Source organism: Boleophthalmus pectinirostris, unplaced genomic scaffold, assembly GCF_026225935.1.
Source record: "Boleophthalmus pectinirostris isolate CB_2022bp ecotype Guang Dong unplaced genomic scaffold, ASM2622593v1 HiC_scaffold_12, whole genome shotgun sequence".
In the NCBI taxonomy this organism is placed as follows: domain Eukaryota; kingdom Metazoa; phylum Chordata; class Actinopteri; order Gobiiformes; family Gobiidae; genus Boleophthalmus; species Boleophthalmus pectinirostris.
In genome coordinates this window covers 15,698,623-15,725,436 of record NW_026571018.1, presented here as the reverse complement: position 1 = coordinate 15,725,436, position 26,814 = coordinate 15,698,623, and the positions used below count along the sequence as shown (strand labels likewise).

General features: G+C 36.8%; 1 protein-coding gene across 1 annotated transcript; it reads right to left on the bottom strand.

The window, feature by feature from the left end:
- Window positions 1-9,595: 9,595 nt before the first annotated feature.
- si:ch211-103f14.3 (zona pellucida-like domain-containing protein 1) lies at window positions 9,596-21,931 on the bottom strand. The gene is made up of 11 exons (XM_020934526.2): window positions 21,875-21,931; window positions 17,050-17,215; window positions 16,212-16,432; window positions 14,956-15,140; window positions 14,355-14,427; window positions 13,725-13,822; window positions 12,396-12,476; window positions 11,929-12,097; window positions 11,185-11,287; window positions 10,503-10,523; window positions 9,596-9,717 (listed from the first exon to the last, which is right to left on the bottom strand). The coding sequence occupies exons 1-11, from the start codon at window positions 21,929-21,931 to the stop codon at window positions 9,596-9,598; spliced, it is 1,296 nt and encodes a 431-aa protein (XP_020790185.2).
- Window positions 21,932-26,814: the final 4,883 nt, after the last annotated feature.

Genomic DNA, 26,814 nt, shown 5'->3' with positions numbered 1-26,814 from the left:
CCAGGCAGACCAATGACATCTCCATAGAAACAAGCAAGGGACAGACCCCCAATCCCAAAGTTAACATTTTCTTGTTCTAATAATTTGGGTTAAAATCATCAACATTCCCAATGATGTAAAATTACTACTACAAATACAATTATATTATTATGTGTAAAATCGAACGCATGTGTATGTATGAAAAAGGAAACTGTTGTGCAACTGTAATGTTTGAAATGCACTGTTTTTAAATGTTTAGTAACCATCTGTGTTGATGTATTATCTGGAAATGGGAAAAGGGGGGCAAATCACATAAGATTACTCTTCTTTTTGCTCCTTCTGCGACTCCTCAGAGCAATTTGATTTTCTCTCAATATGACATTAAATGAATTAAATGAGAGTAGTTTACTTTATAATAATCAATAATAACAATAACAATAATCATAAGAAAAAATAATCATCATCATATGTAATGGATGTAAACAAAAATGTAATTGTACCAGCAAAAAAATAAAACTACTTTCAGCTCCAATACACCATAATTCAAATAAATAGAGATGGGCATGTCTAAAGAACAATGGGGAAAAACAGACAATAAATATATTAAAAAACTAAATAAAACAGAAAAGCGGTGCATTATATTGAGGGCCCCAAACTCAAGTTCACCTAGGGCCCCCAAATTGCTAACTCCACCACTGAACACCGTTGATGTCTTTTTATACTATATGAATAAAATAAACAAACAAATAAATAAATAAATAAACAAATAAATATTATGCTGTTCAATTTCACCATTTACAGCATGCCATAGTATGTCACAAAATAGAAAAAAGCAGAAAAATATCCTAACTCTGCTGGGTGATAGTAGCTCTACAGGTTGGCGGTGCGATTTCAACTCCCACTGCTGAATGCTATCATTGTGTCCTTGGACTCTGAGTGCCTTGAGTGTTTTATAAAAATGTGACCATTTACTTCACAGGTCTTATTTGGTCCCCCTGCTTGTCTCCATGGAAATGTTGTTCCTTTGGCTATAATATTCCACAGTATGGTATACAATTTTTCTGTCTCCATGGAGACTATTCTGAAATATTTTTAACTTTCTATTTCCCTGGAATCATGCAGGTGACTGAAATCATTCCAAGTGCCCGCTGGTCAGCGCTCACTTACTCCCAAGGGTCCTCGTACTCCAAGGTTGGAAACACTAGAGGATTTACTTAGCTTTATCCATGTATCCAAGACAATATCATCCAAAGCATTGCAGTAACAGACTCCTCTATCTCAAACCAAGTCTGTAACAAGCACAAGCTACAGCACACGTCTACACGTGAATAACTCAAATTCAAAACGCTATAAATTCTATCCAAATGTGTCCTTACGATTCAAGTCCATTCAGATCTGAAAGAGACAGGAGCACAGTGAGAGCGAGTAGGAATAAAAGGGCATAATACTCAGAGATAGGAGATGTCATGTCTGAGGGCACTGGCAATCATCCGAATTCATTCAGATGTAACATAATAGTTTCAGTATGAGGAGCGATTGGACGTCACTGTTAGTTTTTCTCTTTGCCTCGTGTATGTGCAGAATAGCTCATGGGTGTCAAATAGATAAGACAGGACGGGTCATATTTTATTTTTTCTGTTCACCCTGCGCCCAACCTGCATCTAGCAATATGGCTGCTAATATGTACAACTATGCACGCAATGTCACCTTTGCCAAGTCTTTGAAGAGTATTCTAAACTTTTTTCTCTCTCTTTATAGGTTAAACTTAAAGGTCCTATATTACGCCTACATTGATTCTCATGAGCTTTAAGCCACGTTATAAACAAATGTGAATGTGAATGAAACAAAACACAACTCCAGGTATATTCGTGATGAGGAAACAACATTATAACATAATCAGTAAATACCATAATATGGGCAGTTTAAGGTACACTTTATTGTTGTCTGCATTTGAGTTTCAATTTCAGATTGTTGGAACCTGTTAGGAGCAGTGTACGCTGCAGTACCGCACATGGGGACACACCTCCAGACCTTGAGCTAGACTTGGACTTAAACGGAGGATTTTATCTATAGTGCATGTGTTTGGTAATCTAATTAATCAGCTGGTTTCACTGTCTGACCTCGCAGCATTAGGATTTGTTTGCTAAACAGTAGGCAGTTACTTTTTTTATTTAACCAATCGCTGCTATTTGGTCGTGATGTATGTAATGTGTCACTAACAGGGCAAACTGGTATATTAAGCTTTTCCCAAATCCAGTAGGAAGAAGGGCAGTAACGTCTTTCCCCTTGATAAAATTCACTAAACATTCTCTTTGTTCCGGCTTTAAATCCTTGATCTCTGTAATTGTTGCCAACACAGGGACTACAAAAGCGACCCAGACAGGTGCTTGAGTTTGACGTCATGGTTTCACAGGTCTTCGATGATTGGCCAGTGCGCCATCTACAACTTCTGGGGTTCTTGCAAACCATCTTGTGAATTCCGATTCCTGACCTAGTCGCTGGAGAGGAATGAAATTCAGAGGCAGCAGTAGGTGGCTCCAGCCTGGCTCTGTGTTTGGGTTGACAGGGAGGAACATGAGGTAAGCGTGCTTGACATGAGTGACTGGCATACATGAGCATATATATTTTCTCTCAAAGAAATCAAAACCTTTGGTGCTTTGGCTTTAAGGGTTGTGTTAGAATTGATAATAACACTGGAACATATGGTGTTATTGCAGTTATTATGGTATGACATTTACAGAAGCTGTCCTTACATGTCCCGCTGTATTCAATGCCTATGTCCCATCTTTTTGTACAATTTTCAGTGATCACCCATCTGTCAGTTTCCTCCTTTGCATAGTTACACTTTAAAGTCTTTGTTATGTTGGACAAGGCACTTTCGCAACAGAAACTAGCTGAATTCCAAGTGGTCTCCTGCAAACTCGGGTCAAGACCACATTTCATAATATACGCTAAATATATGAAAACAAAGTAAAGTTTCCCTGTCTCCAGCTACATAATTATCCCCATACCTGCTGAATCATGGCTGGTCACCTGCTGTTCTGTAAGGTATGCTCTCCATTTGAAAGTTAGAACAATTTCCCATCTAAAGGTTTCACGTCGCCGGGAGTAACGCAAAGCAGTGACATTTAAAATTCATTTTGGATGTAGCACACCGTCTCAATTAAGAATGGCGGGCTTTTCGTCTGCTACTGGCTTCCTCTCGTCATTATTCTGATATGATGAATGCATTTTACATTTAATTTAATATAGGTTTTCATTTCTTATCAAAATTTCAGAGCAAATTTGTTGAGATAATTAGATCAAATTACTGTTTTATTAAGTCGTTATAAGCAGATGGTTTGATGTCACTCTGTATGGGTTCACAGTGTGATTTAAAGGTGTGTTATGGAGCTTTTCTGGTAGTGGGTATGCTGCCTGCTTGTGTCCAGCACCGCCTTGCCGAACCAATTTTCTGTGGGAAACACTCATTACTGTTTTTCCTTGTTTAAAACTTGAGCACCATATTTTTCGGACTATGAGGCACACTTAAAATCCCTTAATTTTCTGAAAAATTGACAGTGCGCCTTATGTATTAATTCTGGTTGTGCAAATTCTAGTTTATGCAAATTAGCCATGTGGTTTTAAGTTTCATTTCTGTAAAACGTAAACAAATGTGCACAAAGCTGCTAAAGTCTATTGACTTGGATCATGAAGATTTGTGACTTTAAAATATGGGTCCCCAGAAAAAAAGTTTGGGAAACACTGGCTTAAAGGACCCATATTACTATGCTACCTGATAACCTTTAAAACTATCAACTCTCTTCCAGCTAATTTAAATGATTTATCTTATCATAAGTACAAACTTAGAAGCAATAGAAAATTTTATCAGCTGAAATTTAGAACTACTTTAAAGTCAATGAGCAACTTAGTATGTGGAGTTAATATGTGGAATGGATTTTCAGAAGAACTAAAAGTGGAAAGGAGTATTTAAAAAAGAAACAATAAAAAAATACCTGGAGGAGAGACAGTGCTGCCCTCAGCACAGAGCGTGAGGTCAGGCGGAGGGAGGTGTAGGGTCAGAGAGTGTTGAGCCAGTGTGGTGTCTGATGAGTGTGTGAATGTTTGTTTTGTCTTATCTTGTTATGTATCATGCACATGTATAATTGAAGTGTTGTTTTGTGAAGTGTGGGAGGGGATTGGAAATGTATAAGCCTTTTCAAACCTGCATGTTTGTATCTGCATCTGTATTGTTATGTTGTTATGTGAATTGTATGTGCAGGTTTGAAATAACTAACTAAACTTTACAACTTATACAACTTTGCAACTTATACAACTTTACAACTTATATAACTTTACATCTTATACATTTTACAACTTTACAACTTATACAACTTTACAACTGATACAAAAGTACCACTACATGACATCACAAGGTGAAACAGAGCATTTTGAGCTTTGAAGAGGTAAACAGACTAATAATAAAGGATTACTCAAACATGTGTGAATGAAATAAAACACAAATGCAGGTATGTTTTTGAGGAGGTAACAACATTATAACATGACTGAAAACTCACAAGAGTCAGTTTTGCATAATATACAACCTTTACACAAAACAATGAAGACAAGCAGGTGGCGGACCCCCCTCTAGAAAAGTTACATAGTGCACCTTTAATGGGTTACTGCATTGGGGTGAAAGCAGTGAGGAGGAGGCATCAGTCTGATATTCTGAGCATGTTTTTGAATGTGAACAGGGAACTTCAGCCTGCAATATCGGACAGGTTTATGTGGCACACAGCTGCTCTACCACCCAAAAAAGGCAAGAGCAAAGAGACTATTCATGCAAAATCTGTCCTCCTTCTTTGGCTGGATCAGTACTCTCTCGGGGTAAAAATCTTCCAAAAATTCTGTTCCTGTCAAAGCATTTCTTGTTCAATCTCACCAGTGTCACTCACATCACTGGACACGCTGCACTGTATTTTCAAGCTATTATTATCAAAGTTAGCAGGCACATTTATATGGCCAGTAAAAATCAGATAACTAGAATAATCAGACAAGCTAATAATAAGATCTGATTTTCGGCGTGTGTTTATATGCACTAAGAAATCTGATCAACCAAACACCTCGTACATCAGTTAGTCAGTTAATTAATGGATATTTGGAGAAACTGGTGTATTAATGAATTTTAAAATATCTTTCAGTATTTGACATTTTAAATTTCATTGTCACATTAGATTACCAATTTTATAATATCCCATGTCAAAACATGGGCAGGTGTGAAAAATTGGAAAGAAATCTGATTACTCACATTAGATAGAACAGTTTTAAAGGAACAGTTCGGAATTTTGGACATAGAGCCTCATTTCCTAGTGAGCCAAAGTGTTGGAGACGTGTGGAGACACTTATTTAAATATTCCATCCAGTCCTATGGTCATAGTTCGCCTGCCACTTAAAACAATCTTACTCACTCCACAAAGCGCCTGATGCAAAACACTTATAACGCCAGACTGTCGATGTAAATGTCTGTGTCAATAGAATAATTTTAGAAGTAAAACCAACCTTGCATTTGAAGCATTTATGGCTGAGCAGCAACAGCGAGTTGTTCTTCCTTGGCAGCGGTGGACTGATATATGAGAAAATAGTCCCTGAACATGCGACGACTCATGCGATGCAAGGTTAGTTTTATTTCAAACATTATTCTATCAACACAGACATTTACGTAGACAGTCTAGCATAATAATTGTTTTTCCTCAGGTGTTTTGTGTTGTGGTGTGGGTAAGACTGATTTTAGTGGCAGGCTAACTATGGCCATTGACATGCACTAGCCTAGCACCAGTGACCTCTGCAAATACAAGGACTGGATGGAATATTTTAAAAAGTGTCTCCACACGTCTCCAACACTCTGGCTCACTAAGAAATGAGGTCGTATGTCCAAAATTCCAAACTGTCCCTTTAATGACATTTCAGTAATGTGATAACTCCAGAAAAACAGAGAGATAATAAAGGATTACTCGAACATGTGTGGATGAAACAAAACGCAACTCCAGCTCTGTATTTGTTGATGTAACAATATTCCAACATGACAAAAAGCCCAAAAGAGTCAAAACTGCATAATGTAGGACCTTAAATCAACAATATTTAAAGTGTGATATTAGTATGTAGCATAGTAATAGTAATAAAAATGTAGGACATGCAAAAGGCATAGGTGTGGTCTGACCATTGTCCAGAGGATGACGCTGACTTCGAGGTATTGGATGTCCCCCATTTCCACCGAAGGCTGTATGTTCAATAGCGGTACTTTCTGAGATGTCTCGTGCTTACAGGTCAAGGTAATGAACAGGCTGTATAGATGAAGTCTTAGGTTTGGTGTCACCCTTTGTGGCTGTGTGTCTATAACTGCAAACTGGATACGTCTTTGGAAGTACCTTGTGAAGCTCTAATGGGGTTGAAGACAAACAAGAACGTTCAAGTAATGGATACATGACCTTGTAACATCATCCACTATTACATACTGGTTGCATCTTATTTAAAGGTGTTTCCATGGAGCTGCTTTGCGTAGATTGTTGCACAGTATGAAATTAAACTTATCTATGCTTCATTTATCAATTACAGGCATTTTTTATTGCTCAAAAATTCTAAAAATGCTCATTCTTTCTGTAAGCGGACTTGCCCTCTCCACAGATTTAACCCGTAACTTAGTCAGGCAATGTCACTTTGTCTCTAAGTTTAATGCAATACTGTGGGGCACTTATGCAAAGCAGTAACATCCCCATGGAGATAAGCTGCAAGTGAAAAGTTCCATGGTGAGTTGCGTTAAGAGCAAATCTATTCTCTTTATGTATTCTATGTTGGTTTCCTGTAGAAATCATGTGTAATGGTAAAATCAATAAGACGAATGTTGTTGTGACAAAAGCCATCGACTCACACAAGGACACTGCAAGGACTATAATGTACTAATTCCATGATATATATAGGTACGTTATGTAACTTCTCTAAAGGAGGGGGTGTCACCTGGATGTTTTCCTGCAGATGTTATTGTTTTGCCTGAAATAGTAAAAAAAAAAACAACATTAAACTCATCTACATCCATGGAGGCAGGCAGGTGACACAGTAGTCAGTAGTTACATGTCTGGACTGTGAAGAGGTAACCCCACTCAAAATAAGCATTCATGTTTTTCAAGATATTTTTAAAGAGCCTATTTTCTGATATATGTTGTGGAGTTGTGTTTTGTTTCATTCACACATGTTTAACACACAAACCCTCAATATTTAGGCTCAGTTTTTTTCTCAAACAGAAAACACTTTGCTCCACCTTGTGCCCTGGAATTTCCAGTCTCTAATAAATAAAAGGTAAAAGGAGCTATCATCTTAAAAATCTACAGCTTCATGACATCACAAGGTGGAACAGCCCATTCTGAGATTGAGAGATGTAGACGATGTTTACACATAGCCGGATATGTTGAGAAACGAATATTTCCCTCCCTTCAATTTCCAAAATAACATTGTGCACATAGCATCGTTTTCAAAAAAGTGTTCATTTACGTCAAACCGCATAAATATGCCACTGAGCACCATCATGACTACGCCAAGCCTCTAGACGACAACTGGATTAGATTCAAACCTGTAGCATTTATTTCATTTCAATTATAAGTATTACTCAAAATATCTTGAAAAACGTGCATTATGTTTTTACAGATATGATATAAAAAGTGGAAAAATTGTTGACCTCCAAGTTCTCATTCTTGTCTGGTCATTGATATGAGCTGTGTATGCAAGTTGTGTCAGCTGTGGATGCAAATGCAAACACATGAAAAGTGTCTGCACCAGAAGAAACGTGAAACTGTAGTTTTCCAGAATCTCCGCTCTAGCTGAAGTTTTAGAAAGATTCATTTTCAGGTGCAAATTCACCGTTTGCATATAAAAGATGGGAACAAACAAAGGGAAATGTCTCCATTTTTAAAAATCCCCTTGTACGTGTAAACGGGGCCGTAAACAGACTAATAATAAAGGGTTACTCAAACATGAATGAAACAAAACTCCAGGTATGTTTTTGAGGAGATGACAACATTCTAACATGGTTTAAAGATCACAAGAGTCAATTTAAGCAATAAAAACACCTGTAACTGAATATACGTGTACTTGAATGTGTACATTGTGGTTATGGTTGTTAGTGTCTGTTTGTATTCTCACTACCTAATTGAACTGTTATGCACAATTGCACTTTTTTATATATAATTCTTATTGTTGTGTTTTTAGGGCGACCATGTTTACCATCTGTCCAGGGACTACAGATGAAAAATTGTCTCTCTCGCTAATTCTGGTACATTTACAGAAATGTTGATTAATGTACACTGTCCCTGTTAAATAAACCAAAATGAATAAATAAATAAATACAAGATATATACTGTATGTTTAATACTGTGAAAAATATTAACATTTCAATGGTGATCAGCTGGTAGTGGCTGCTCTCCAAAAAGTTAAATGGTGCATCTTTAATTGGTTTGTGGGCTTTAAAAGCAGCAAAAAGAGCTCAAACTACCCAGAACAACCTAATAGAAATAATGACCTTTCTTGTTTGATCAATGGGGTTGGATATGTGACATGAGGACTATGTAATTTACAAGTCTGGCTATTGGCTTGAATTGTTTTAGTAAATGCAATTTCATAACATTGCACGATTGAGCAATGGAGCAATATTCTGAGACAAATCCATTATAGTTCAATTATGTATTCCCAACAAATGGAAAAAAAGAAACATTACCACACATAGGCTTGTTGACTGTTGATTTTAACAGTTTATTTAATGAGAACTTGTATCAATGTAACACTTTCCATATACATTATAGAGCTGCAGTAAAAGAAACAACACACACAATCTCTGCATAATAGTGATGAGATTATAAAAAACATTAAAAAGACCATTGCTTCCCATATACAACAGTTTATTCTCTAACTTTGCATGCCCCCCAGCCATTTTTAGTAATAAGTACACAACGCGGGGATTAATATAAACATAAATATATTCCTACAATCTTAAATCTATTAAAAAATGACATTGTGATATTTAAACAATCTTCATTATCAGTCATTTCTTTGCTTCAAAGTGCAAAAATCTGACAATACAGACCTCATAACTTCACATTATTCACAAGTGCCTTTCCAGAATGACCAAAAGCTAAACCGTGTCACTCTATTCCATCAAATCTTTAAAAAACATGTATGTAACTTTTCAAATTAAGGGTGCACGAAGCATTAATGTTACACAATATGGCTTTATGCTTATCTAAATCTATGGACAAGCAAATGGCACCACCAGGATGCGATTTTTCAAGCTATTTTTGAGCACAGAAATAATAATTGAATTGAAGATCTGCAATAGATAAGTTGTAATGCCATATTGCGGAACATTCCAGGCAAAGCTATACATCTCCATGGCGGACCCCTCTCTAGTAAAGTTACATAGTGCTCCATTAAATAACAGCACCATTTCCATATCAAAACCTGTCTTTTTGCTTTTGCATTCATGGTCTATCATTACTCATGCACATAAAATACCATGAAACCAAACTAGAGTCATGCGATAAAACTGCTACCATAGCGACAGACATGACGTATGGTGCTTCATTATGTTTGTTCTTTAGTGTTTGAGTCTCTTGTAGAAGACAGCAGCCACCACAAAGACAGCAGCCACCGCCACAGCCAAGATGCCCACCGCGATCTCCAGACCCTTCTTTGACTCCCCCACAGACCTCTCAGGACCTGCGAAAACCACAAGACCAAAGATTATGATGGATTTAATTGGGTGCCACTTTATAATCACTACTACCTTAATTATCCTTAATACACCTACACCTTAATTAGCCTTAATAAAGTATGAACAAAGATTTGAAGGTATGTTGTGTAACTTTTCCGGTGGAGAGTCCATCAAAGGCTTTTCTCCATGGAGATGTTATTGCTTTATCTGTTTGGTTTTGTTTTTGTTTTTTTTTTGTTTTTGTTTTTTTACAATTTTTGAGCTATAAAACCACCTGTAACTGAATAAATACTGTGGAACATTCCAGGCAGAGCAATGACATATCCATAAAAACAAGCAGGTGATGGACCTCCAACCCAAAAATGACACAGTGCAAAATACATGACAAAATGAACAAATAGTTTAGAATGATCCAGGCTTTGGGAATTAGGGTTTAAAGTAGTATTACTAGTACTAATCTGAGTCAGTGCTGATTCATTCTCAATAAACTATTTGTTCATTGGGAATTAAGTCTTTCTCAATGATTTATTAAGGCAATACTGTAGTCTAGTCTAGCTCAGAATTGAATTATCATCAGACAAGGCTGTTTAAACAACACGCATTTTGATCTAATTGCTCATGTAAGATTTAGCAGTTTGCATGTTATTTATATCATTTTAAAAGTCTGATACAAAACAAAGCCAGTGTGGGTTTGTTTGAAGTTTGTAAGAAAAATACTTATTACTTATTATTAGGAACTAATAATGCCTAATAATACAGCATTACTTATATAAATTTTTTTTTACTGTACCTTGTACCGGAACAGTTTCTTCTGAAAGAACAAAACAATTACAAGTTAGAAACATATGTCTGTCATTTTCTTCATCTTAAACTAAATGTGCTTTCTCTGAAAAAAAAAAAAAAAAACACACAACAGGTTTTCTATAATGCTGTTATCAGGTTTGTCCAGTTTAATTTAATGTCCAGTTTAATTACCATATTAGAATGCTGTTACCTCCTCAAAAAGTTTCATTCACACATGTTTGAGCAATCCTTTACTATTAGTCTGTCTACATCTCCAAAGCTCAAAATACTCTGTTCCACCTTGTGATGTCATGAAGCAGTAGTTTTCAAGTTCACAGCTACATTTTACCTTTAGTTCAGTAGATTGACCCTTCCAGCTCAGAAATTATCCAAATGATTCTAGTGGAGGTGGATGGAGTTTGAAAACACAGTAGAGCACTTCCTGTATTACAGAGTTTTCAATTTGAGAAAAAAACTCAGCCTAAATAAACAGGGTTTGTGAGTTAAACTTGTGTGAATGAAACAAAACACAACTCCAGGTCTGTTTTTGATGAGGAAACAACGTTATAACATAGAGAAAACAACGTAATTTGGCCCTTTAACCAAAACCTCATCTAACAATTATCTATAGTTTATTTTTGTGTAGTATTACATATAGTTTAGAATAGTTAAGAATTGATTGCTCATACTGTTGTTGTTCTGGGTCACTATTGGGATCTTTGAGGTGAGAGTGGTGAGGTCTCCGAGTTCAGTCGACTTGATTTCTCTTCTCCTCCTCCTACTGGAACATTGCTGTAAATACACAGATACACATGATCTTAACAAGATGACACCAACTATAAACTGTATATATAAATGGATAATGTGCTAGCCACTGCAGTCTAAACAGGAAGTGAACATGGTCTCCATATTGGATCCAATTCTATTGAAAAATCTTCACCCCTCTCTCTGTAACTACTGCTGTCAGGCTTGTCATTTTGGTCTTAAAATGTTGGTTTGAACCCACCCTATATGATCTTGGGGTTTTTATTTCATTATTTTGTCCCTAAATTAAGATATGAACATTAATAACCGACAAATCCGGTGCCTGCTTTCCCCAAGGTCACTTCATTGACAGATTTGTTGCTAAGCGGCTGCATCACGTTACCTTCAATTTCTACCTTGTTTGGGTTAGTCATTGCCTGGTTTAGCTCTGGTTTAGATCAAGAATAGTCCAGTTTTAGACCTGGTTTAAATCTGGTGGTACTCAGAAGTCTAAATATTTTCTTAGTTTTTGATCCACTGTTCTAACACTAACTCCTAATCCCTCAATTAAGCAGCTACTAAGCCTATTTGCTGATTAAATTAAGTCTTTCTTTATCAAGTGTAGTAGCTATAGAGTGTTAGAGGTGATAGACTGAATACTAGAAGAGAGGGAACAGTAGTCTTCAGACCTTGAAGGATTCACAGGTGCTGATTTCACACAGCCGGGTGATGCAGTGCAGATAGTACGTGGACACGGTCTCATTCTGTTGCTCCAGGAAGCGGAAGGCCTGGAAGGAGAAGGTCGCCCTGTGTCCGTCTCCGTTCAGGTAGATTGTTGTCAAAGGATCTTGGGAACATCTGTAGATCAGAATCATCTTTAGATTGGGATTGTCAAAAGTGTCAAATATCAAATACTAATCAACATTAAAACTAGTATCAAAACTAAATACTAATTTGAGCAAGTATCGATACTCAAAAAGTCACATTCACAGGACAAGAATAAACTTTTCTTGAATAGTTTTAGAATGAACATATAAGACCACATAGACACTCATAGACAACTATGGAATTTGTTAATTGACAATGGCAATAAAACTTCTTCTGATTCTTAACACACAGCATGATGTTTTTTGTTTCCGACAATGTAACCACTTACGGCACAAATAAGTTGAAGAAAGTGGAGTTTGTTGGAAGTGGAGAAATGGAGGCGTAGCATCTGTCCATTAACACGCTGTACCTGTTGGTCAGAGCATGCAGGGGTCAGGACTTGAACACAGTCATTCAGTGTATTCCAGTGGTTGTGTCCATATTGTACCCACACATAAACATAATTTAGAGGTCCCATATTACACAAAATTTACTCTTGTGAACTTTAAGTCATGTTATAATGTTGTTGCCTGCTCAGAAAGATACCCAGAGCTGTACATTGTTTCATTCACAAGTTTGAGTACCATATTTTTCAAACTATAAGTCACACTTTTTTTCATGGTTTGGGTGGTCCTGCAACTTATTCTCCAGAGGATATTAAAATTTTCACCCTGACAGCTGCGAGAGGGCACTCTAGGCTCATTTGCCAGTATCTGCTATTCCTGTTACTCCTGTACCACCGTCTACTGAGTATGTCTCCTACAGAAAGAGCCTCTGTCCTGTCTGGTACACAGTTCTATGGTCTGGTATCATGTTAGCTGATCGCACCATTTTTGTACCACTGAAAATGTTTTATTTAAACAAAGATGGCTGAGAAGACTGAACACAAATGCCCCCAAAAAGAAAATCATATTTTGCAGATTACAAGCTGCAAGTACTGAAATATACAGCTGAAAACGATAATCGAACAGCAGAAAGAAAGTCTGGAGTGAACGACAACCGGGAGGATGCACCATGTAACTTTTCTGGAAGTCATTGAATGGACGGATGGTCCAAAAAATATGGCAACTCTTTATTATTAGTCAGTCTATATCTCCAAAGCTCAAAATGCTCTGTTCAACCTCATGATGTCATGAAGTGGTAGTTTTCAAGTTAGCCTCTACCTTTTACTCTTAGCTCATTGCAAATTGGCAATTTCAGAGCTGAAATTTTCCAAATGATTCTAGTGAAGGTGTATAGAGTTTAAAAACACAGTGGAGTTTTTCTTGTATTACCACAACATCACAAGGTAGAAGAGAGTGTTTTCTATTTGACAGAAAAACTAATCCTAAATATGCAGGGTTTGTGTTAAACATGTGTGGATGAAACACAACAAAACTCTTGGTGGGTTTATGATGAGGTAACAATATTTTAACATAGATCAAACAGTAGCGTAATATAGGCCCTTTAATCTTTTAAAACAAAGGCTATGAACCAGTGCAGTGTTTTGGGCTGTTTTTACATTATTTACCCATTGACCACAGCAATTTCCACGCCATGATCTCTCCAGCCTTTATTCGTGTTCTACTGATATCTAAGGATTTAAGCAGCATTATCAAGAACAACATTTGGACCTTACTGGTCAGTCAGGTTGTCCGCTCTCACCATGACCCAGATCACAGTCCTGAGCTCTAGACCCTCCTTTGGTACTGTCAGAGGGATTTTAAATTGCGAATCCTGAAACATTCACATCACAAATAAAAAAAGTATAAACACAAAACTTCCATTATTATGCATAGACTGTATATAGAAGTGAACTAAGGGACACCATACTGTTTAACGCTGGCCAAATCCATGTTTAGAGTGCAAGAGTGCAGGTTTTGTGGCAATTGAAGCGCCAATCAGAAGCAAGGTTGTTGAAGGTTGCCACTTACTAACCTGCGCCGCTGGTGGGCACGGGGCTGATGCTTAACAATAGCTGTCAGTCAAACCCGTCCATAACTGTAGCCTATCTCGGGGAAAGAAGGTGCCTGATTGGTCTCTTATTAATGTTCATATCTTGATTGACAGACAAAATAGCAAAATAAAAACACCAGGGGCACGTAGAGCTGTTTAAACAAACAATTTAAGGCTAGAATGACAAGGTTGACTAAAGAAGTTACAGAGAGGGGATTTTTCTTTAGAACATGGAGCCAAGCAGGGGAGCTATGTCCACTTATATATAGTCTATGTTAATATTGCACAATGATATGACTACAGATGTACTTACACTGTACAGCTCTATGCTCAGAGTGCTGATAAAACTTCCATTGTTGTCCCTCACTGCAATGGAAGATGCCGACCTGAATGAGACCAAGGGCAGAGTTACATAACATAAGTGACCATGGTACAAAGTAGGAAGTAGAGGTGGGCTGTACTCTTCAGAGTAGTTTTTGGACAACTGGGAGGATTTTACTCACACTTGAATAATATTTAGTTAGAGGTAACAGTATATTTGAGTAAAAGTTTTGATTACTCTAAGTCTACAAATGGCAAAAGGGTTATGTTGATAATTTTAAATGATTTAAACATTTGTTCATTTTTGTGGTCCTTTCATAATACCACAGTTTGTGCATTATTTATTGCTTTATCCTTCCATTTCCATTAACTGAAAACAAATTAAATCAGATGTTATGTTCAGACTGTTTATAAAAAATACTTGTACTTGAGTAGTAATTTCTCCAAAATACCTTTTTACCATTAGTCATTTCTTGTACCACTACTTTTACTTATTTTACTAAGATTATATTTAAGTAGCGTTATTCTAGAGTACAGTTTTGGCTACTTTACTCACCTCTGCTGGAAAGTATATAAAATTATAGATTACTCACACATCTATGCGTGTGTTGTTGATCAAGTACTCCAGGGGGTAGGCACATGAGTAGAAATATGACAGTTCTGCGTTATAGGTCACTTTTCCCTGAGTTGGATCCAGAGAAGTCACACTTCCACTGATGTTTACTGTCTCGATGTTGGAGAAGTCAGCAAAGACCCCTGTGCCTGGTCCACTGATGGTCTGTAAGTAACAATGAGAACAATCTTAAAAGTGCATATGAACGGCTCAACTGCTCATTTCACTAAATCGTAGATAAAGATGCACTGTGTAACTTTTCTGGTGAAGGGTCTGCAATGTGCTTGTCTCCATGGAGATGTTGTTGCTTTGTCTTGAATGTCCCGTGAGACATTAAACTTATCCATCTTGCATTTACTCAATAACATGTTTTGGGGTTTTTTTTACCTAAAAAATTGCAGTCTTACTGTGAGTGGCTCGCCTTTCCACAGATCTGACACGTAACTTGGCCCTATGGCATTACCTTCTGTCTCCGTAGAGAAAAATAATTAAAATGCCAAACTGTTGAACATTCCAGATTGTAGCTTTAACTGACATAAAACTATAAATATTACACTGAGTTTTTCTTCCAAACAGAAAACACTCCACCTTGTGATGTCATGTGGTAATACAGGAAGTGCTCCACTATGTTTTTAAACTCCATACAAATGGAGCTGTTAACATTAGAACTACCGCTTCATGACATCACAAGGTGGAACAGAATAGTCCAATGAAGTTCATTTGGTCCTCCGATAATTTATATTATTAGGTTCTTATTTCAGACCAAGAGTTTGTTTTCATACCTGACAGTTTCGACTGCTCACTGGCGGTCTTCCTCAGAATGCTCATGTGACCTGAGGAAGTTGGACTACAGATGGCACTGTCATTCTGCCTCCACCAGTAGGAAGACAACACCAAAAAACTGTATAAATCAACTGACCGGACACGTCACAGCAACATCATGTGACCAGTCTGAGGAAGACCGCTAGTGAGAAGTCGAAACTGTCAGGTATGAAAACAAACTCTTCATTTGAAAAAAGAACCTAATAACATAAGGTGGAACAGAACATTTTACACTTGGACGATGCAGACAGAGGCATTACTCAGACATGTGTGAAAGAAACAAAACACAAATCCAGTTATATAACATTCTAACATGGCTTAAAGCTCACAATTCAATTTCAGTTTTGCTTAATATAGGACCTTTAATAAACATGGAGATTTCTAAACACATTTGAAAAATAAAAATGCACGAACCACAAATTTGCTTCCACAAGCGTGCGTCATGTTGATGGGGAACCTGAAGCGGACCACGGGAGGAAAGACCGTCTCATCTAAGGTGCCTTTACAGTTGGAGTTACCAAAAATCTGGTTGATAATGAGCAGAGTTTCATTGTAGCCGGTGTAGAGGACTGGGCACAGCTGGATCGCCAGACCTATGTATGATGTCCCACATTCAACTGAGATATCGCTCAGTACTGGAAGAAAGGGAAAAGAATTAGTTAGAAATGACTGAAAACTATTTGAACATCCTGAGAGAATGTGACATGACTGTTGATGTTTGAGTGTATGTCCAGTGTTTTTTGTTTTTTTTTGTAGTTTTGATTGTGATGGGTGTGGACAGAGGAGTGAGTTGTAGGAGTTTTTTTTTTTTTTCCCCAATTTTTTGTTTTCATTATGTATAATTTAAAAAATATATATATATATATTGTAAGTTGGTACCATTTTATAATAACTACACCTTAAAACAGCCTTAATAAAGCATCAATAAAGACTTAATTCATAATGAACTAATCCTTTTTTAAGAATGATTCAAGCTTAGTAAGTACTGTTTTTGTTCATGCTTTATTAAGGCTATTTAAAAGGTAATTATTATAGTTAACAACATATTATCAACAACACAACCATAAAAATTTACAACAAATAAAATGTAAAATTAATCATCTCTTTATGTTTGGCATGAAATATGAAAAAAGTCTTAAAAAGGAATTTCAAAACTCTCTTTTTCAGTGTAATAGGTTAGCAGATAAAAAGGTAAACTATATGAATGCCATTTTCAGATTTGAACATAGACAAAATAGCATCTGTACAGTACCTGGTCTCCTCCAGTCTGTAGCAGACTGAGTACATACAGTTGGGTTTGATAGAGCAGTTTGCATCCCTGCGATCTGACTGGTGATCTGGCCTTTGTTCACAGCCACCATTGAAGCCACCATGGAAATAATAATAAAACGCTTCATGTTTATCTTGGGTTTAGAAATCTGCAACAAAATATTTTCACAATTTCAGAATTTTTCAAAAACAAATTAAATTGTGCTTTGAATGATCACAATTAGCAAATCGCAAAGACTGCAGTTATTTTAGTAACATAAATTCCTCTGCAAAAATGTAGGATGTAAAAAAAAAAATCAAAAAAAAAAATCTGTAGTTCAGTCCTCTACAAACATGCATGTGATTTTTGCATTAGTTTATCAGTTCAGATTTTAGTCTCCTCTCAAATTTTAAAGCTGAAGTGCCTTTAAAATGTGCACAGAATATTGCAAACTAAACATAAATTGCAAATAAAAAAACAAATGCAATTCGATATTTTAAAATCATGCTGCCCTGTTCACTAGTATTCACCTGTTTCAGATAATCCCACTGAACACGTCTTTGTTTTTTTGACCAGATTTCACAGTGAAAGTTAGTTTTATACCTTTGACACTTTCATAACGCCGTCCTCTGATTGGACAAAAATAAGGTCGCCGGAGCTGAGTTTGGCGTGCCCATCGTCTCTTGACTATATGTGATCAGTGCTTTTGTGAAAAAAGGAGCTGGAACTTACCTTAAGGCTTATTAGGAAACCAAAGCTACTTGTGTTGTTTGCAAAGAAGGGGGCTGCACAATGGAAGTGTTCCTGTTCTTTAAAACACAGGTTGTGTCAGAACGTCATTATGAGACTTTGTGAAGTATGTGTCAGATCCCACGGGGCTGCAGACAAAGCTTTGATGGCCTCGTAGGTAGAAGTCTTCTGCCTTAACAACAATGACCATATACTTTATCATGGAAATGGTTCACATCCCAAGAGACTACTGGTATTGAACTTGGATGATAAGTTTACACGAGACCTTCTGACCTGTGATTTTGCTCATCAAGAATAGATAAATTTACTACTAAAGCACACGCAATGCAAATTATTATTATCAAATTGTTTAATTACCAGTGTACTGAAAGAAAGGTTAAAGTTGACCCTTTTTAATGCATTATTCAGAGTTAAACAAGTGCATAAGAGGTCAAGCAGCTACCACTGTTTTTTCCCAAGTGATCAAGTTTCTAAAGCAGTGCTTGACACACAAACATAATAATAAACATAATATCATTAACATGTCATTCATCAACAGTCACTTTTAGCCTCATTTAGCATGCAAGGGATCAGCACATATGGCTCTGTTTACATGCACAACACAAATCTGATTGTAATTTGATTATAATCTGATTTCTGGAGTTATCAGATCATTGAAATGTCATGTAAACAGTGGCTCTTAGGGGTGTAACAATATCAAAGTCTCACGATATAATATCATCATGGTATGAACCTCACAGCACGATATTTATTGTGATACTATGGGAAAGCTCACGAATGGTGGGGAGACAACAATGTCTAAATCTCTAGTTTTAGATATTTTCACGATATACATCTCACGGTACGATATTTATTGCGATATTTTGTGGAGGCTAACAAAATATGCAACTTTTTTGTCTTAAAATGCCTTGATGAGACTTAGTCCAAAGAACTAAGACTTCAAAATGCTTAAAACTGTTATTTCTTCATGTAGTCTCCACTGAAATTGAGCAAAGGATCATGGTCTATGTAGTTCCTTCTGTCTTTTTTTAGTTATTGATGCACCATAACTCTTCATTTAAGCAAAGAGACTTACAATTTGATATATTGTGATGGTTCACGATATTATTGTGAGACCTTTGACGATATTATATCATGATATTTCGGTTATTGTTACATCCCTAGTGGCTCTGTTTGCACGCACACCAAAATCTGATTATGATGTGATTGTCTGGACTGTTAAGATTATTTAAATGACATGCAAACCACCAGATCTGATGCTACTAATCAGAGGGACCATGATTTGTGTGATTTTGCTGTTTACAAACTCATTTTAATAATCTTATAATTTCCCTTAATCAAATAATTTCCCTTGTAGATCAATAAAGTTTGTCTCAGTCCAAAAATCGTACGTTAATCAGATTCAGTTACATCTGATGTGAGTAATCTGTTTTCTTTCTGATTATTCATACCTGTGCAGGAAATTTGGCATCCAAATAAATAAAAAAAATTAAGAGAAATTGAAAGTTACTCTAAAAATCCATTCATTAACTGACATGTCATGATTTTGATCAGTTTTATTTTGGGCATGCAAAAATAAGAGTATAACATTTGGTTGTCTGATTCTTTTCTATTCTGATGTTTTACTGTCTTTCTAAATCTACTCTCTCAACTTGCCACATATTCCCAATGAAAATGATTAACCAGAGCAAATTATATGTTGTTTAAAGGTGCATTGTGTAACTTTTCTGGTGGAGGGTCCGTCACATACTTTTCTTCAAGGAGATGTTATCGCTTTGTTTGGAATGTTTCACAGTATGGTATTAAACCTTTCTATCCTCATTGAGACCAAACTAAATTACAGGTCAGATGTGTGAAGAGGCAACCACACTCATAGTCACAATACATGTTTTTCTAGTTATTTTTGAGCTATAAAACCACCTGTAATTGAATAAATGTAAGGCAAGGCAAGTTTATTTGTATAGCACAATTCGTACACAAAGTAATTCAAAGTGCTTTACAGAATAAGAAAACAATAAAACAAATCAAAACATAAATAGTCATCATAAAATTAAAGATTAAAATTAAAAGAGAGAGAAAGAGACATTAATTACATAAATTAGAGAGAAGAGTGCGGAATGAAAACCTTTTAATCATATGCATGGTACATCTGTTTTTGTATAGTTTGTGTTCACAATTTAGACTTGAATCACCGCATTATTTGGTGTAACAGTTTTTTTCAATTAATTTACAATACAAACCCACAAAACCACCCGTTACTAGCTTGGTTCAGATGATGCCTCCAACTTTCAATTTTCCCATAGTTTCAACTTGACCCAGAAAGAAATGTCAACAAGCACCAAGCCAGAGAAGTTCTCCTGGGTCTGGCTGTGCAAATCCCTCCATTTGGAATTACATTCTAGAAACTCATGAAAGAAACCCACAGACAACTACAGACATATACTTTTTTCCGGTAGCATAGTATTAAATGATTTGATACTTTGCACTGACATCATTCTGAGGGTGTTCTACATAAATGTGTATGGCAGAATGTTCAGTAGTTACCGTGGTGAGACAAAGTATTATTCACATATTCCCAAACACAGCTAAAAATACAAGAATACAAAATACATTTAAGCAACACATTTTCAGGAGCCTGTGATCAATACAACTGTTCACAGTCTTGTTTACCTGTTTAATTTTCAACAAAAAGGTGAGAGTGACTAACTGAAAAACTTTTGGCTAATGGTAGTTATCCTATGACTATATATAATTTTATGTGTGAGAGGTTTGTTTAACAGTAAAAATCATCTCATCTGTTGCAGTTTCAATTCAGGGCCTGTTTACACGAGAACGTTTGCGGGTAAAAATGACAAAATATTTGATCGATTTTAGACAGTGATGGCGTTTTGGGGCTTAAAAATGTAAAAATCCAAATCCACCCTCCAGAGTGAAAAAGTTAAACACACTCCGCCGTAGCGTTTCCGTCTGCACTGCCCAAGACGCAAACCTCTGGTCAGATCTGCTCACGTCATGTATGCGTTTACGTCACATGCATCACCACCCCGTGTCACCAAGTAGCTGCCTGGCACACATACCCAGTCGAATTCCACACACTTCTGCATCAACATATGCGCACAGATTTCCTCCTGAAAACCCTTGACTAAACGCAAAATAAAAAGTGAAGACGCAATGCCACTTTTGCATCTTCTGTTCAGAACGTAACATAGCCTAAGTCAGTTCTTTCTAGTCTCATTGTGTTAAAATAAAGTCTAACGTGACTCACAGAGCTGCAGATCGAGTAGTACCTTCAGTTAGTATCAAATGTATGCATTAAATGTTGATCAATATTTACATTTTGTGCTTTGTAAGATGCAATATTGATCTGAAGCAGCTTAATAACACAGACAAGTCCATTAAAGTCCTGTTGGAAACTCTTAATAGTTTTCACTGTAGCAGGCTGTATAGATTTTCATTAGATTTTATCACAGAAAATACAAAGTCCTTTTTTAAAGCAACATAACCCAAAATCTAGGCCTTTATATAATGTTATAATGTGTTTTGTTTCATTCACACATGTTTAACGCACAGACCCTGCATATTTAGGCTAAGCTCTTCTCTCAGACGGAAAGTGAAGAAGTGCTCTACTCTGTTTTTAAACTCCATACACCTTCACTAGAATAATTTTGGACGATTTCCGACATGGAATTGCCAATCTTTACTGAACAAAACTACAGCTTCATGACATCACAAGGCGCAGAGCATTTTGAGCTTTGGAAATGTAGACATGTTTGTTGTTGATGAGGAAACAACATTACAACATGACTTAAAACTTAGAAGAGTCTGTTTTGTGTTATATAGGACCTTTAGTAATCAGAAGTACAGTCATCTCTCGCTATATTGCGGTTCACCTTTCGCGGTCTTGCTGTTTCCCGGATTTTTTTAGTGCAATTTTGCATGTATGTATGAACGGGCAGGAGTAACACCAGAACTAAACCAGGACTAAACCAGGTCTAAACCAGGACTAATCTTGGATTTAAGAGAGAGAACACCGAAGCAGGGTGTCCGCAAAGCATGATCGGGCGACGGCCATGCTTACCTTCATGAAGTGCGGAGCTGAGCCGGTCCTTTCTCCTGCGGCTACCTCCGAGCACATCCCGACAGTGAGTCCTGTTTCAGTTCTGTTTTAGTCCTGGTTTACTCCTGTTTTAGTCCCGTTTTAGTCCTAATTCAGTCCTGGTTTAGTCCTCTTGTTTCAGTTGTGGAATCAGTCCAAAGTTAGTCCTGGTTTAGTCTTGGTTCAGTCCGTGGCGTGTGCAGCGCAAAAGTTTGATATAATCTCGGGTTACCTGTACTGCGCAGGTGCGCGTGGGTGCGGGTCTCCAAAAATGGACCCGTGCAGGACTCTGCGCTGTAGGGCTCCATTACGGAATAAATTAATCTTCAGTTCGTTACATAAAGGAGGAAAATAATAAAAGGACGGCAGCAGCAATAAGAATGATGCAAAAAGTTTATAAAGTTTGTAGTGAGGGGTTTTACAGCCTTAAAACATATATAATAACTGTAAAATATAAAGTTGACTACTATTGTGGGTTATTTTTAGAACGTAAACCCCACGATAAACAGGGACCACTGTATAGGTACAGAGCAGTAAGTGAGCATTTGAGGCACTCAAGCCTCAAATGCAGGACAAAGCAGGATTATTTAAATACGCATGAATCAATCAAAACACAACTTTGAGTAAGCTAATGAGGAAAGCCTGTTACAACATGGTTAAAGCTCATAAAACGAAATTTCACTTAATATGTCCTCTTTAAACAATAATATTGTCAGTGAAAACGCGTTCATCTCTGCATATTGGACCGTAGCCACACTCGCTAATCAGCATTACTTGTGACAGTGTTGATTACTAAGTAGGACCCCTCACCCTGATGTTTTTAATAATTGTTAGTTTAATAATAATGAGTACACACGGACACATGTAAAAGAGTAGAAGATCTCTCCACGCCGTTGCCATGGTGACGCTAGCTTTTGTTTATTCTCAGCGACAGGAGCATCTGGCAGGTGTTATGAAAGAAGATGGGGCCCTTTGTTGTTGTTTTTTTTTTTTTTCACACCGGGACGTGAGTACAACTGCAGAGGCACATTTAACTGTAAATTCTAATATGTTCAGATGGTGGGAGCTGACAAAGCCCACAGAATCAATAGGAGAGCTGTATTCACCCTCTGCTGCAGCCATTCATAATAGAAATGTACTTAAAAATATAAGCTACCTTATTAATACTTTGCAGCTGATGTTGTTGATTTAACTTATTTGCTATATTATACAAAATGGACTCTTGTGAGCGTTAAACCATGTTCTAATGTTGTTACCTCATCAAAAACATCTAGAGTTGTGTTTTGTTTCATTCACACATGTTTAAGTAATAGGAATGTAACGATATCCAAATCTCACAGTACGATATTATTACAATATGCATCTCACGGTACGGTATTTATTGCAATATTTTAAAGAGACTAATATACTGTAATTCCAGATGTGACACTTTTTTGCTTTTAAAATATCTTGACAAGATTTTGGTGTGAATTATTACTGTCATAATCCCAAGAATTCAAGTAAAAAACATATGTCTTCATGTTGTCTGCGCTGAAATGAATCATGGGATATGTAGTTCCCTATGTTTATAAGCTATTGCTACTATAAAACCATGCATTTAAGCGAAGGAACTTGTGATTCGATATATTGTGACAGCCCATGATATTATTGTGAGACTTTTAACAAAACAATATTACAATATTTCGGTTATTGTTTCATCCCTATTGAGTAACCCTTTATTTTTAGTCTGTGTACATCTCCAAAACTTAAAATGCTCTCTTCCACCTCGTGTTATGTCATGAAGCTGTGGTTTTCAAGATAAAGATAAAGACAAACCTTTAGTTTGGTGGAGATTGTCAATTCCTGATCTGAAATTATCCAAATGATTCTAGTGAAGGTGCATGGAGTTTAGAAACACACTGCAGCACTTCCTGTGTTTTCTGAGAGAAGAAGTCAGTCTAAATATGCAGGGTGTGTAAGTTAAACATGTGTGAATGAAACAGAAACAACATTATAACAGATCAGAAAATAGTGCAATATAGTGTAATGTAAAATTTGACTATTTCACAGAGTTTATTCTTAGAAATGGAAACAAAAACAATTGTATTTGACCAGAATCATCAAAGTTAGAGGTTTTACTTTTCTAAGCTCTGCTTCGTTTTAAATTGTTTTTATACTTAGTCAAGAAAACAGTTTGTATTCCAAAAGTAAATTCTCAAATCTCAAAAATAAGTAATTAATCTGAATCAGGTAAGGTTCCAAATCAGGGAGTAACAGATGTCTTCAATGTTCCTTGCGGGATAAAGCTAACTAGAGGCACTGCTCTGTGTGAAGCTTTGTTACTTAAATTAGACTTAAATCTGAATCTTACTTGGATCGACAGCAGGTGAGCTGATTTGTGCTGTTAAACAAGTCTCACACACATAAAATTACAGTCACAAACAGTTTTTACAGTTAGTCTATTACACAGCTAAATGGGACCATGAGCAGAGAGTTTAATCCCAGACTCATGAAAATGTGTTGTTCAAACCCATTTTGTTATTTTTATGAGCTGTGTTCACTCATGTTTGCACTGTGTCATCATGGTAACAGCTGAGCATCCCTCTATAGACATCCATACAGAACCCCCAGCATGATGTCACTACAAAGTATCATTCAGGTATGTTCAAATTGTATGAGCTGACAAAGCACACTGAAGCAAATACAAGAAGTGAGTTTGCCCCCCTGCTGTAGCCATTCAAAACAGAAATAAGGTCTATTGTAAAACCTGTCATGTTACCGTATAGAAGTGGTGTTTTAACCTGCACAATGGGGAGCAGACAAGCTTGTATAAATACTGTAAGTTGAAGAGCTCCTACTGAGTACATTTAAATGGCCAGTGAAATTCAGATAACTACAATAATCAGTATGGCTGGGTATCATTCAGAAGCTTCCGATACAATACATATCTCGATACAGTGAGCTTTCGATTCAGTACAATATATTTCAAATCAATTCGATACAGTTCAATGAAAAATAATGGCTAAATCATGGCTGTGATACTAAAAGTGTTTGTTAAACCACTTGTGCAAAGTTCATTTGAAGCGCACCCAGTTTACTCATCAAAACAGTGAAAATGTCAAATGTGTTGCATAAACGAGTTTTCTTCCACTAAACAAGCAACAAAACTGTAGCAGTGTAACAAAATAATTTAGTAAAATATACAAAAAAAAAACTCTTGGCGACATATATATACAGCAGCCCACGGTACCGATATTGTATCATCACATTAAACTATACGATATATCAATATTTCAATATTTTTGCAAACCCCTAATAAAGAAATATGATTTTTTTTAAAACACTTGGTGACAGGTTTCAGTCACATGTACCCAATTTTTTTCCCATGTGTTTGAACAAAATTTGTCTCGTCTCAGTACAGATATACAGAATTGTCTGAGCAGCTCTTAAGGTGAAAATAAGTCAGTCAAAGCATTTTGTTATCTGATAATCAGGAAGTGTGTCGTTAGTTTCACTGTGACTGCAAAACTCTGCTCTGGTCTCCAAAAGTTGTGAAAAGATCTTATAAACTCATCCTGTGTTTATAATCTGCAAACAGTTTAGCCCACATTGCGCTATTGCCACTTCATGACATCACAAGGTGGAACAGAGCTGGAGATGTAGGCAAGGTTTACTCAAATACGTGTGAATGAAACAAAACACAACTCTGGGCAAACATGGCTTACATTTTTAAGACAGTAAAGATCAGATACAGCACCTTTAAATAGTACAAAGAAGGTATAGTTTCAAATAGTTTCTCTATCATTTCAGGTATGCTCAGATATTTGGTGAGTATGTAAACACAGCCAGAGAATTTCATATTTTTGGACTCTGCTAATGCATTCAGAGGAGGATAATCTGTAGAATCTTGTTAGAGCATATTTTCCCAGATCAAACAATTCCCAACATATTTTCCTGCAACCTGGCAACAGACAGACAAATATTGGGACAGAATGAACCATTAGCGATGTCATTTCACAGAGCTCAGGCTGACAGTAAACAGCAGGCAGATTCAAACACACTGGAGTTCAAAGAGTGAGCCTGTGTAGGCACATGGATTATGTAAAAACATACGTTTTTATGAGCTGGATATGTTTGTTTGATATAAGATCACATGCATATTGATAGAAAATCGACCAGGATTTGTTAATGGGGCAAATAAATGTGGACCAGGACTAAGGAATTCACACACAGCGTTCGTCTCCAGTCAAATGAAGCCCAAGGAAATTTGGAGCTGAATTCCATATTAGGAATAGGAATTTATTTACGGACAAAATAGCATCTCTTTCTCTGGCCAGAAAACAGGGACCAGACTGTTTTTGTGGAGCCATGCTTTGGTACACTGTTTCCCTGCAGGCCCGCACGTGTCTCCTGCGATTACCCCTACGAACTGTTTTCCGCTGCCTGGACTTCCAGCTAGTTCCTGGGTGCACACTCAGCATCTATGCGCCCACTCACTCCTTACCTGTTGGTGTCTTCACGCCGCTTCACAGGCCAAATCAGAGCAATTCCTGGTGCCTGCACGCTTTTAGGCATCATGTGAACACGGCCTGAACATTGATCATTTGTGTGTTTATTCCCCGATTTCTTGAGTTTGAGTTAATAGAGTAATAGACATATGGGGAAATATTGATGTCATTTTGATTACGTTGATAAACAATTTGCTTTATGGTTATGAGTACAGTTTTTGCCAAGTTAAACCTTCAAGCCCTCTGTTTTGTTAATTGGTGGGAGGGGCTAAGGGGTATTTAAGGGGGAGATTCCACTCATTCTGGTGGTTGTCCTTTGCCTGACTGTGGGTATTGGCTTTCTCCGTAACGTCTACTGTAAATTCTTAGTAAAAATTTTAAATTTTAAAAGTTTTTAACTAACTTAAGTGAAGTATGTGTTTCTCAGCCATAATT